Source organism: Monodon monoceros, unplaced genomic scaffold (genome assembly GCF_005190385.1).
Source record: "Monodon monoceros isolate NGI ecotype Baffin Bay Population unplaced genomic scaffold, NGI_Narwhal_1 Super_Scaffold_4, whole genome shotgun sequence".
NCBI classification, from domain to species: Eukaryota; Metazoa; Chordata; class Mammalia; order Artiodactyla; family Monodontidae; genus Monodon; species Monodon monoceros.
The window spans coordinates 55,587,915-55,600,654 of NW_021703781.1; the positions used below are offsets into that span (position 1 = coordinate 55,587,915).

At 38.8% G+C, this 12,740-nt stretch overlaps 1 protein-coding gene across 9 annotated transcripts in view; it reads left to right on the plus strand.

Annotated features, from left to right (window-relative positions):
- BTRC (beta-transducin repeat containing E3 ubiquitin protein ligase) overlaps positions 1-12,740 on the plus strand; it is a 182,111-nt gene that overhangs the window by 142,700 nt on the left and 26,671 nt on the right. For all 9 annotated transcript variants that reach the window (XR_003797006.1, XR_003797005.1, XM_029245099.1 and 6 more), the window contains one exon: positions 10,552-10,783. Coding sequence is in view for 7 of the 9 variants with exons in the window: in XM_029245099.1 (XP_029100932.1) it covers positions 10,552-10,783 (232 nt within the window). In the remaining 2 variants the exon portion in view is untranslated. The remainder of the gene's footprint in view (positions 1-10,551; positions 10,784-12,740) is intronic.

The window sequence follows — 12,740 nt, forward strand, 5'->3', positions numbered from 1 at the left end:
TAGCTGTGTTGGGTCTTCGTTGCTGCGCACAGGCTTTCTCTAGTTGCGGTGAGCAGGGGCTACTCTTCACTGCAGTGCGCAGGCCTCTCATTGCCATGGCCTCTCTTGCTGTGGAACACAGGCACATGGGCTGTCATTGTAACTCGCAGGCTGTAGAGCACAGGCTTAGTAGTTGTGGCGCATGGGCTTGGTTGCTCTGAGGCACGTGGGAGCTTCCCGGCCCAGGGCTCAAACCCGTGTCCCCTGCATTGGCAGGCAGATTCCTAACCACTGCACCACCAGGGAAGCCCGATTACTATTACTTTATTGTAAGTCTTGAAATTCATTAGTGTGAGTCCATCTTTGTTTTTATTTTTCAAGATTGTCTCAGCTAAAGTTTAGGTCTTTTGCACTTCTGTCTAAATTTTAGAATCAGCTTGTCAGTTTGCCTGCTAGATTGATTGATATTGCATTGACTTTATAGATCAACTGGAAAGAATGAACATCTTAACAATATTGAGTCTAATTTGTGAACTTATATTTCTCCATTTATTTAAGTATTTTAAGTTTCCCCTCAGCAATGTTTTGTAGTTTTCAGGTATTACACATATGTTGTTAAACTTATTCCTAAGTATTACATTTTTTAATGCTACTGTAAATTGTATAGGCAGTTTTTTTAAAAATACGTATTTTAAAAAATGAAATAAAGAGACCTTCAAGATGGCGGAGGAGTAAGACGTAGAGATCACCTTCCTCCCCACAAATACATTAGAAATACATCTACATGTGGAACAACTCCTACAGAACACCTACTGAACCCTGGCAGAAGACCTCAGCCTTCCCAAAAGATATATATTTTTTCTTCCTTTTTCTCTTTTTGTGAGTGTGTATGTGTATGCTTCTTTGTGTGATTTTGTCTGTATAACTTTGCTTTTACCATTTGTCCTGGGGTTCTGTCTGTCCGTTTTTTTTGTTTGTTTGTTTGTTTGGGTTTTTTTAGTACAGTTTTTAGTGCTGGTTATCATTGGTGGATTTGTTTTTTGGTTTGGTTGCTCTCTTCTTTCTTTTATTATTACTTTTTATTTTTAATAATTATTTTTATTTTTTATTTTAATAACTTTATTTTATTTTACTTTATTTTTTTCTTTCTTTCTTTTTTTCTCCCTTTTCTTCTGAGCCGTATGGCTGACAGGGTCTTGGTGCTCCAGCCAGGTGTCAGGCCTGTGCCTCTGAGTTGGGAGAGCCGAGTTCAGGACATTGGTCCACCAGAGACCTCCTGGCTCCATGTAATATCAAATGGCAAAAGCTCTCCCAGAGATCTCCATCTCAACGCTAAGACCCAGCTCCGCTCAACGATCAGCAAGCTACAGTGCTGGACACCCTATGCCAAACAACTAGCAAGACAGGAACACAACCCCACCCATTAGCAGAGAGGCTGCCTAAAATCATAATAAGGTCACAGACACCCCAAAACACACCACCAGAGGCGGTCCTGCCCACCAGAAAGACAAGATCCAGCCTCATCCACCAGAACAGAGGCACTAGTCCCCTCTACCAGGAAGCCTACACAACCCACTGAACCAACCTTAGCCACTGGGGGCAGGCACCAAAAACAAGGGGAACTACAAACCTGCAGCCAGCGAAAAGGAGACCCCAAACACAGTAAGTTAAGCAAAAAGAGAAGACAGAGAAACACACAGCAGATGAAGGAGCAAGGTAAAAACCCACCAGACCAAACAGATGAAGAGGAAATAGGCAGTCTACCTGAAAAAGAATTCAGAGTAATGATAGTAAAGATGATCCAAAATCTTGGAAATAGAATGGAAAAAATACAAGAAACGTTTAACAAGGACCTAGAAGAACTAAAGAGCAAACAAACACAGATGAACAATACAGTAAATGAAATTAAAAATTCTTTAGAAGGAATCAATAGCAGAATAACTGAGGCAGAAGAACAGATAAGTGACCTGGAAGATAAAATAGTGGAAATAACTACCACAGAGCAGAAAAAAGAAAAAAGAATGAAAAGAACTGAGGACAGTCTCAGAGACCTCTGGGACAACATTAAATGCACCAACATTCGAATTATAGGGGTCCCAGAAGACGAAGAGAAAAAGGGAATGAGAAAATACTTGAAGAGATTATAGTTGAAAACTTCCCTAATATGGGAAAGGAAATAATCAAGTCCAGGAAGTGCAGAGAGTCCCATACAGGATAAATCCAAGGAGAAACATGCCAAGACACATATTAATCAAACTCTCAAAAATTAAATACAAAGAAAAAATATTAAAAGCAGCAAGGGAAAAACAACAAATAACATACAAGGGGAATCCCCATAAGGTTAACAGCTGATCTTTCAGCAGAAACTCTGCAAGCCAGAAGGGAGTGGCAGGACATATTTAAAGTGATGAAAGGGAAAAACCTACAACCAAGATTACTCTACCCAGCAAGGCTCTCATTCAGATTCGACGGAGAAATTAAAACCTTTACAGACAAGCAAAAGCTAAGAGAATTCAGTACCACCAAACCAGCTTTACAACAAATGCTAAAGGAACTTCTCTAGGCAGGAAACACAAGAGAAGGAAAAGACCTACAATAACAAACCCAAAACAAGGAAAATGGTAATAGCAACATACATATCGATAACTACCTTAAATGTAAATGGATTAAATGCTCCAACCAGAAGACGTAGACTGGCTGAATGGATACAAAAACAAGACCCGTATATATGCTGTCTACAAGACACCCACTTCAGACCTAGGGACACATACAGAGTGAAAGTGAGGGGATGGAAAACGATATTCCATGTAAATGGAAATCAAAAGAAAGATGGAGTAACAATTCTCATATCAGACAAAATAGATTTTAAAATAAAGACTATTACAGGAGACAAAGAAGGACACTACATAATGATCAAGGGATCAATCCAAGAAGAAGATATAACAATTGTAAGTATTTATGCACCCAACATAGGAGCACCTCAATACATAAGGCAGATGCTAACAGCCATAAAAGGGGAAATCGACAGTAACACAGTCATAGTAGGGGACATTAACACCCCACTTTCACCAATGGACAGATCATCCAAAATGAAAATAAATAAGGAAGCACAACCTTTAAATGATACATTAAACAAGATGGACTTAATTGATATTTATAGGACATTCCATCCAAAAACAACAGATTACACTTTTTTCTCAAGTGCTCATGGAACATTCTCCAGGATAGATCATATCTTGGGTCACAAATTAAGCCTTGGTAAATTTAAGAAAATTGAAATCGTATCAAGTATCTTTTCTGACCTCAGTGCTATGAGACTAGATATCAATTACAAGAAAAAAATCTGTAAAAGATACAAACACATGGAGGCTAAACAATACACTACTAAATAATCAAGAGATCACTGAAGAAACCAAAGAGGAAATCAAAAAATGCCTAGAAACAAATGACAATGAAAACATGACAACCCAAAACCTATGGGATGCAGCAAAAGCAGTTCTAAGAGGGAAGTTTATAGCAGTACAATCCTACCTCAAGAAACAAGAAGCATCTCGAATAAACAACCTAACCTTACACCTAAAGCAATTGGAGAAAGAAGAACAAAAAAAAACCCCAAGTTAGCAGAAGGAAAGAAATCATAAAGATCAGATCAGAAATAGATGAAAAAGAAATGAAGGGAACAATAGCAAATATCAATAAAACTAAAAGCTGGTTCTTAGAGAAGATAAACAGAATTGATAAGCCATTAGCCAGACTCATCAAGAAAAAAAGGGAGAAGACTCAAATCAATAGAATTAGAAATGAAAAAGGAGAAGTAACAACTGACACTGCAGAAATACAAAGTATCATGAGAGATTACTACAAGCAACTATATGCCAATAAAATGGACAACGTGGAGGAACTGGACAAATTCTTAGAAAAGCACAACCTTCCGAGACTGAACCAGGAAAAAATAGAAAATATAAACAGACCAATCACAAGCACTGAAATCGAGACTGTGATTAAAAATCTTCCAACAAACAAAAGCCCAGGACCAGATGGCTTCAGAGGCAAATTCTGTCAAACATTTAGAGAAGAGCTAACACCTATCCTTCTCAAACTCCTCCAAAATATAGCAGAGGGAGGAACACTCCCAAACTCATTCTACGAGGCCACCATCACCCTGATACCAAAACCAGACAAACATGTCACAAAGAAAGAAAACTACAGGCCAATATCACTGACGAACACAGATGCAAAAATCCTCAACAAAATACTAGCAAAGAGGGCTTCCCTGGTGGCGCAGTGGTTGAGAGTCCACCTGCAGATGCAGGGGACACGGGTTCGTGCCCCAGTCCGAGAGGATCCCACATGCCGCGGAGCGGCTGGGCCCATGAGCCATGGTTGCTGAGCCTGCGCATCCGGAGCCTGTGCTCCGCAACGGGAGAGGCCACAACAGTGAGAGGCCCGCGTACCGCAAAAAAAAAAAAAGTACTAGCAAAGAGAATCCAACAGCACATTAAAAGGATCATACACCATGATCAAGTGGGGTTTATCTCAGGAAGGCAAGGATTCTTCAATATACACATATCAATCAATGTGATAAACCATATTAACAAATTGAAGGAGAAAAACCATATGATCATCTCAATAGATGCAGAAAAAGCTTTTGACAAAATTCAACACCGGTCTATGATAAAAAAAACTCTCCAGAAAGTGGGCACAAAGGGAACTTACCTCAACATAATAAAGGCCATGTCTGACAAACCCACAGACAACATCATTCTCAATGGTGAAAAACTGAAACCATTTCTTGTAAGATCAGGAACAAGACAAGGTTGTCCACTCTCACCACTCTTATTCAACGTAGTTTTGGAAGTTTTCGCCACAGCAGTCAGAGAAGGAAAAGAAATAAAAGGAATCCAAATCGGAAAAGAAGAAGAAAAGCTGTCACTGTTTGCAGGTGACATGATACTATACATAGAGAATCCTAAAGATGCTACCAGAAAACTACTAGAGCTAATCAATGAATTTGGTAAAGTAGCAGGATACAAAATTAATGCACAGAAATCTCTGGCATTCCTATACACTAATGATGAAAAATCTGAAAGAGAAATTAAGAAAACAATCCCATTCACCATTGCAACAAAAAGAATAAAATACCTAGGAATAAACCTACCTAAGGAGAGAAAAGACCTGTATGCAGAAAACTATAAGACACTGATGAAAGAAATTAAAGATGATACAAACAGATGGAGAGATATACCATGTTCTTGGATTGGAAGAATCAATATTGTGAAAATGACTGTACTACCCAAAGCAATCTACAGATTCAGTGCAATCCCTATCAGACTACCAATGGCATTTTTCACAGAACTAGAACAAAAAAATCTCACAATTTTTATGGAAACACAAAAGACCCCGAATAGCCAAAGCAATCTTGAGAAAGAAAAGCAGACCTGGAGGAATCAGGCTCCCGGACTTCAGACTATACTACAAAGCTATGGTAATCAAGACAGTATGGTACTGGCACAAAAACAGAACTATAGATCAATGGAACAGGATAGAAAGCCCAGAGATAAACCTACACACATATGGTCACCTTATTTTTGATAAAGGAGGCAAGAATATACAATGGAGAAAAGAAAGCCTCTTCAATAAGTGGTGCTGGGAAAACTGGACAGCTACATGTAAAAGAATGAAATTAGAAAAATTCCTAGCTCCATACACAAAAATAAACTCAAAATGGATTAAAGACCTAAAGACCTAAATGTAAGGCCAGACTCTATAAAACTCTTAGAGGAAAACATAGGCAGAACACTCTATGGCATAAATCACAGCAAGATCCTTTTTGACCCACCTCCTAGAGAAATGGAAATAGAAACAAAAATAAACAAATGGGACCTAATAAACAATGGGACCTAAAAGCTTTTGCACAGCAAAGGAAACCATAAACATGAGAGTTCATGTGTTTGCCAACTGTCTGCTGGTACTACATTCTAGTCACCACCCCTCAAAACAGAGTATTTCCTTGTAAGTAGAAAGACATACACCTCAGATCCATCATCACTTTACATGAGTACTCTTACTACACCATATCGCATTGTTTTAAGAGTGTTGGCCCTACAGTAGAAAGACCTGGTTTTAAATTTTAACTCCTTAATTTAGCAGCTGTGTGACATGGAATAAATAACTTGATTTTTTTTTGAGTCTCTGTTCCCCTTGTCTGTAAAATGGGGCTAATTATAGAATCTATTTCATTGGGTTTTTGTGAAGATCAAATAAAATAATCTAAGAAAAGCCATGCTTAATTGGTTCACCACCTGGCATACAGTAAAGTGCTCAGTAAATCAACAGTCAATGAATTTATGACACTGCTGGAGCTAGGCCTTCTCTCTCTCTTTAAATATATCCTTCGTTCTCATTATGTAATATATTTTTTCTATTTTAATTTTCATTTCTAATAGCCAGTGTTTTAGGTCCCATTTATGACTGGATCATTGAAAGTATGACAAAGTCTTGACTGAACTTTAGCTCCTGCGGTGGGATAATCAATATGTGAAATCCTTAGGCATTTTTATCTGTTAATGGTCTGATAGCTGTGATTCCATTTTTATAGATGGTTCATTTAAAGTATAAACAGAATAGTGGTTACCCTTAGGGGTGCTAGTGACTTGAAAAAGGGAGCACAAGGCAGGGCTTGTGAGGCTTGTGATAATCTGTTTCTTCATCTGGGTGCTAGTTACATAGTATGTTTACCTTGTGGAAATTCATCAAGCTGTACACTTAAGATTATGTACTTTTGGGCTTCCCTGGTGGCGCAGTGGTTGAGAGTTCACCTGCCAATGCAGGGGACACGGGTTCGTGCCCCGGTCCAGGAAGATCCCACATGCCGCGGAGCGGCTGGGCCCGTGAGCCGTGGCCGCTGAGCCTGCGCGTCCGGAGAGGCCACAACAGTGAGAGGCCCGCGTACCGCAAAAAAAAAAAAAAAAAAAAAGATTATGTACTTTTACATATATTATACTTCAAAATCTTACTCCATATTTCACAAGTTTTCATTTTCTGAGATACAAACAAATAACCTACATAAAACAGCCTGGAAGTCCCCCAAGGCCCATGTCCAACAAGTTTCTTATTAATCTTTTTTGGTCTTATAGACAACCGTGGCATTTATGCTAAAAAACATCCAACTCTGTGTACACCAAGGTTTGCTGTTTATGGCGTCCACTCCTTCTATGTAAATAGAATGGCTTGGGATTTCCCTGGTGGTGCAGTGGTTAAGAATCTGCCTGCCAGTGCGCCAATGCAGGGGACAGTGGTTCAATCCCTGGTCCGGGAAGATCCCACGTGCCACGGAGCAACTAAGCCCGTGCACCGCAACTACTGAGCCTGCGCTCTAGAGCCCGCAAGTCACAGCTACTGAGCCCGCGTGCCACAACTACTGAAGCCCTTGCACCTAGAGCCTGTGTTCTGCAACAAGAGAAGCCACCACAATGAGAAGCCAGTGTACCACAACAAAGAGTAGCGCCTGCTCGCCACAACTAGAGAAAAGCCCGTGCGCAACAGTGAAGACCCAACGCAGCCAAAAATAAATAAATTTTTTTAAAAAAAAATAAAAAGGAGAATGGCTAATGCCATTCTTGGAAATATACTTTCAGCTGTGTATCTGGAATCATTTGTAAAAAGGCCTACAGGTAGGAGTTAACCTTTAGAAATTAAGGCAAGTCTGTGCCTTTAATAGCAGAAGTTGATTATCCAAATTTGATACAGTTTTATGGCACATTCAATATGTCTAGGCAGGTATGAACTCCACAGTAGCATGGGTCTCCTTGCCACACTGGGTTTGCCTCAGTCAAATATGCCAAAGATCCATCAAGTTACTTTGAAAAGTACAATGCAGGGGATGCGGGTTCAATCCCTGGTTGGGGAACTAAGATCCCACATGCCACAGGGCAACTAAGCTCACATGCTGCAACTACTGATCCCGCGCGCCACAACTAGAGAGAAACCTGCACGCCGCAACGAAAGATCCTGTGTGTCGCAACTAAGACCTGATGCAGCCAAAAAAAAAAAAAAAGTACAAGTACCTAGTTGTACCTACCACGTTGTGGTTATCCTCTAAAGAAAATCAACTTTTAGAGTAGCAAAAATTTCAGTTAATTTCTGAATCTTACCCTAGTGTTCCCCAGCTTCAGACTTGAGTATGGTCCTTGTCTCCTTTTCCCCCCTCATACCCCGCATTCAGCCTATCAGCTAATTCAGTTGGCTCTGCCTTCAAAGTGTATGTTGAATCCCAGTTATTTCTCACCACGCATGTAGCTACCTTACTAGTCCAAAAGATTGTTGTCTCTTCCATGGACTACTGTGAAGTAATCTGTTAATTAGTCTCCTAATTTCCATTCATGTCCCCTGCAGCCTATTTTCCACATAGCAGTGATCCTTTGTAAGGTCTCAGATTGTCATGCTCAGGCTATGTGCTTCTCCATGTGACCTCTCTCTGCATAGATTCTCATCCTCCAGACTTCCCTCTCCAGCAGGGTACTCTGAATTTCTTACATGGTGGCTCAAGGTTCTAAGATAGAGTAAGCAGAAGTTGTCTGGACTCAGAAGTCCCAGAATGTCACTTTCTCCACATTCTGTTAGTCAAAGGCCAGATTCAAAGGCTAGGACAAACTACTTCTTGATGGGAGGAACAGAATTCATGTTCAGGAAGGGATGGAATTGTTTGGGGCCATCTTTGGAGATAGCTACTACCACCCAAATGACCTGGATCATCTGGCTTGGACTACTTCTTCAACTGTATTTCTTCTTGCTTTGCTCACTTGGTTCTAGCCACCCTGGGCCCTCCTGTTGTTCCTTGAACATGCCATTTAGACTACCATCCAGGACCTTTGCTCTCAAAATGCCCATTGCCTAGACCATTCTTCCCCCGTGTAACAAAATGTCTAGTTCCCTCATTTCCTTCATGTGTCAGTTCAAATGTCATATCTTTAGGGAAACTATCTCTGACCCCTTAGACTTAAATAATTGTTAGGTTGTTTATTAATTGCTACATAACAAATTACTACAAACTTAGCAAGTTAAAATAACACCCATTCATTAGCTCACTGATGTCTAGGTCAGAAGTCTGATATAGCATGACTGGGTCCTCTGCTCAAAGTATCACAAGGCTGAAATCAAGGTGTCGGCTGGGCTGAATTCTCCTCTGGGGAAAAATCTTCTTCTCAGCTCATTGTTGCTATTGTTGTTGGCAAATTCAGCTCCTTGCCTTTGTAGGATTGAGGTCCCCATTTCCTTACTGGCTGTCTGCTGGGAGCTGCTCTCAGCTCCTAAGGATGACTGAATTCCTAGTCAGGTGATCCCCTTCTCTTCTGCAACCAACTGGAGAAAACTCTCTGCTTTTAAAGGGCTCATGTCATTAGATCACACCCACTGGAGTAATCTCCCTATCTTATGGTCCTGATTTGGGACCTTAATTAAGTCACGGCAGTACCTACATGTTTGTTTGAATAACTGAGAGAGATGCTTGTACACCAGGGGTCAAGAATTTCTTGGGGGATCATCTTAGATTTTTGCCCGTCACAATAGCATATATTAATTTTTCTATCCCTTTATCCTGCTTTATTTTTCTTCAAACTACTATCTGCATTATATTTTCTGTTTGTATGGTAATGTTTTTAGCTTGCTGTACCTACTACAATGTAAGTTACTGATGATAGAGACTGTATTATTTTTGTTCAATGCTGTATTCCTAGCACCTAGGACAGTGTTTGGCACATTATAGATGCTCAATTAATATTTATTGAATGAATCAATTAATATAGAAGACTTTATGGCATATAATTTTGATGACAGCAGAGATAGGAGTTTGGGGTGGTTGGGGGGAGGAAAAGGGTATATTGAGCATTGATGTTATTTAAGCTTTATCTCCAAAGGTACCAGGGTCTCAAATTATTCATTGGCTTTTCTTTGCATGGAGGATTTCTTACTTGACTATTAAAAAATAAGCTGTGGGCTTCCCTGGTGGCGCAGTGGTTGGGAGTCCGCCTGCCGATGCAGGGGACGTGGGTTCATGCCCCGGTCTGGGAGGATCCCACATGCCGCGGAGTGGCTGGGCCCGTGAGCCATGGCTGCTGGGCCTGCGCATCCGGAGCCTGTGCTCCGCGATGGGAGAGGCCACAGCAGTGAGAGGCCCGCATACTGCAAAAAAAAAAAAAAAAAAGTTGTGAGTAAGTAATTGTATAAATGCCCAGTAACTGGTGTATACAAGAAAAAGCAAATTAGCTTTTTTGCTTGCTAGTAATAACATGCTTTCATCAGTTTTCATCTATATATCTCCAAATAATGCTTTCCTACGAACTTTTGGAAATGGATACCTTGTCATCCAGCAGTATTCTTGATTTAGCAACTTGCTGTGGTATTTCTGTGGCTTTTTCCATATAACTGCTGTTTGCAAACTTCCAATTACTAATAGAGTAACAGAGTGAGCTCCATCATATAGACATACATAACATAGCATGCCAGACTGGAAAATTATATAATTTCTCTTATTTTCAGTACTTATATGTTTCTTTCAATTCACCTCTTCTACAGACAAAACTTGCCAATGGCACTTCCAGTATGATTGTGCCCAAGCAACGGAAGCTCTCGGCAAGCTATGAGAAGGAAAAGGAACTGTGTGTCAAATATTTTGAGCAGTGGTCAGAGTCCGATCAAGTGGAATTTGTGGAACATCTTATATCCCAAATGTGTCATTACCAACATGGGCACATAAACTCGTATCTTAAACCTATGTTGCAGAGGGATTTCATAACTGCTCTGCCAGGTATGTCTACAGATGTTTGTAAGCCATTAATTTGCCTGGAAGATATGTTACAATGGTAATCATACTAAATCTACAACTCTATTATCTCTCTATTTAAAAAAAAATCTTTGTTGGCTTAATTTTTACAAACTGAGCATTTAAATTGTACCTTCTTGGGATATAAATACAAAAAATCAAACTCTATAAATAATAGACTCCTCTTTCCCCTCTCTTCTCCCTGTCTCTATTCACCCTATTTTTACTCACACGTAGGTTTAAATAAAATCTTTTCTGAGGTGTTGTCTGGTTTGAGATGTGTCTTTTATAATGTGTCTTAGTTTTAAGGTATATTAACTAATGTATTTGAATTTGGATTTCTATGTGAATTTATCAACCTAATATTTACATTATAGGAATGAATAAGAAACATTTTTAATTGAATATTTTAGAAAGAAGGGTATCTCAGGAGCCTTGTTGTGATATTAAATATGTAAATGCCAGGGTTTACAATCTCACTGCTCAGGAACTAAATAGCTATTATAAACTATATGTTTTTAAATATATATATATATTTGTACATACACACACAGACACACATATACACACACACACTTAAAATACTTTGGAGAGTGCTGTGGTTGTTTCACTGAATGCTTGATGGTGATCTAGGATACTATGTAGACATCAGTATTTGGGGGAAATGCTGTCTCAGGAAAATACAAGTTTCTCACCTGTGTTAATAGCTTATTTTAAAAGAAAAATAGTATAAAAGTGAGTGAATCTCTAAAATAGCTTATCTTGTTTTTATTTTTTTTCAGTTGTTTCCTGATTATAGCACTTATGGGAAGTTTAGAAAATTCAAAACAGTTTAAAATATAAAAATAAAATTTACCAGAACCCTACCATTCAGAGAGAACTACTAATATGCTATTAATATTTTTCCTAGGTGTGTATATTTCCCTCATAAGTGTTTGTAACATTTTTTTCTTACTGTATTCTCTTAATGTGTTTTTCTAAGTGTTGGTTCTTTTAAAAAATAATTTTTTTATAGTATTTGTATTACTTATGGTGATTGAAGCACACATTATTTAAACCCTTTATTGAACATTTAGGTAGTTTAAAATGTTTTTTGCATTATAAACTGTGCTGTGGTGGACATTCTTATTCATCTTTTGGGCATCCTAGGGAAAAAAATACCAGAAGTAGGATTTCTATATTAATTATGAACATATTTTAAGGCTTCTAATACATATGCCAAACTATCCTCTAAGAAAAATATACCAACTTATATCTTCCCCCCAAACTGCATGTTACCACTCTGCTTAATCTTTGCCAATTATATCTTTTTAAAAATTTGTTTTTCCAAAATTGGAATTTAAATTGCCCTTTAAAATAAAAGAAATGCCTATTTATATCTTAGAAATAACCATTTTCAAGCTGAATTTGTTCCTATATCTTTTGTTAAGTAGAATAGATTTCTGCCCCTTCTTCACTCATTGGATTTTATTTTAGCCATAGGCAAACAGTTTTCTTTGTGCGAACAATCTGTGTGTACCTCATTACTGTGCTCTTCCCAATCACTGAGACATGTTACAATCTCAAGCATATACCACTAAGAATTGAACAGGAGATGATTAAACTTGTGTATCCTTTGCCTAATAACAATCTCTGACGTATATCTGCTGACTGCTTCATAAGACACTAAATCATCAGTCTAATGCTTTATGGCCACTTTAACTTATGAACCTACACCATCTGGCTACATTTAGTAAACCAGACTACTTCAAAAAATGCCTGTAATCCATTAATGTAATGGGTTTGTTTGGAGTGTTAGGTGAAATTACTTCCAAAGACTTGTAATAGGGACATAGTGAAAGATCAGGAGCAGTTTCATGCCAGCCATTAAAAACAGGAATGCATTTTGGGAACTTCTGATGGTGTAGAAAGTTTCAGTATAAAGATGCAGAAATTGTGCCAT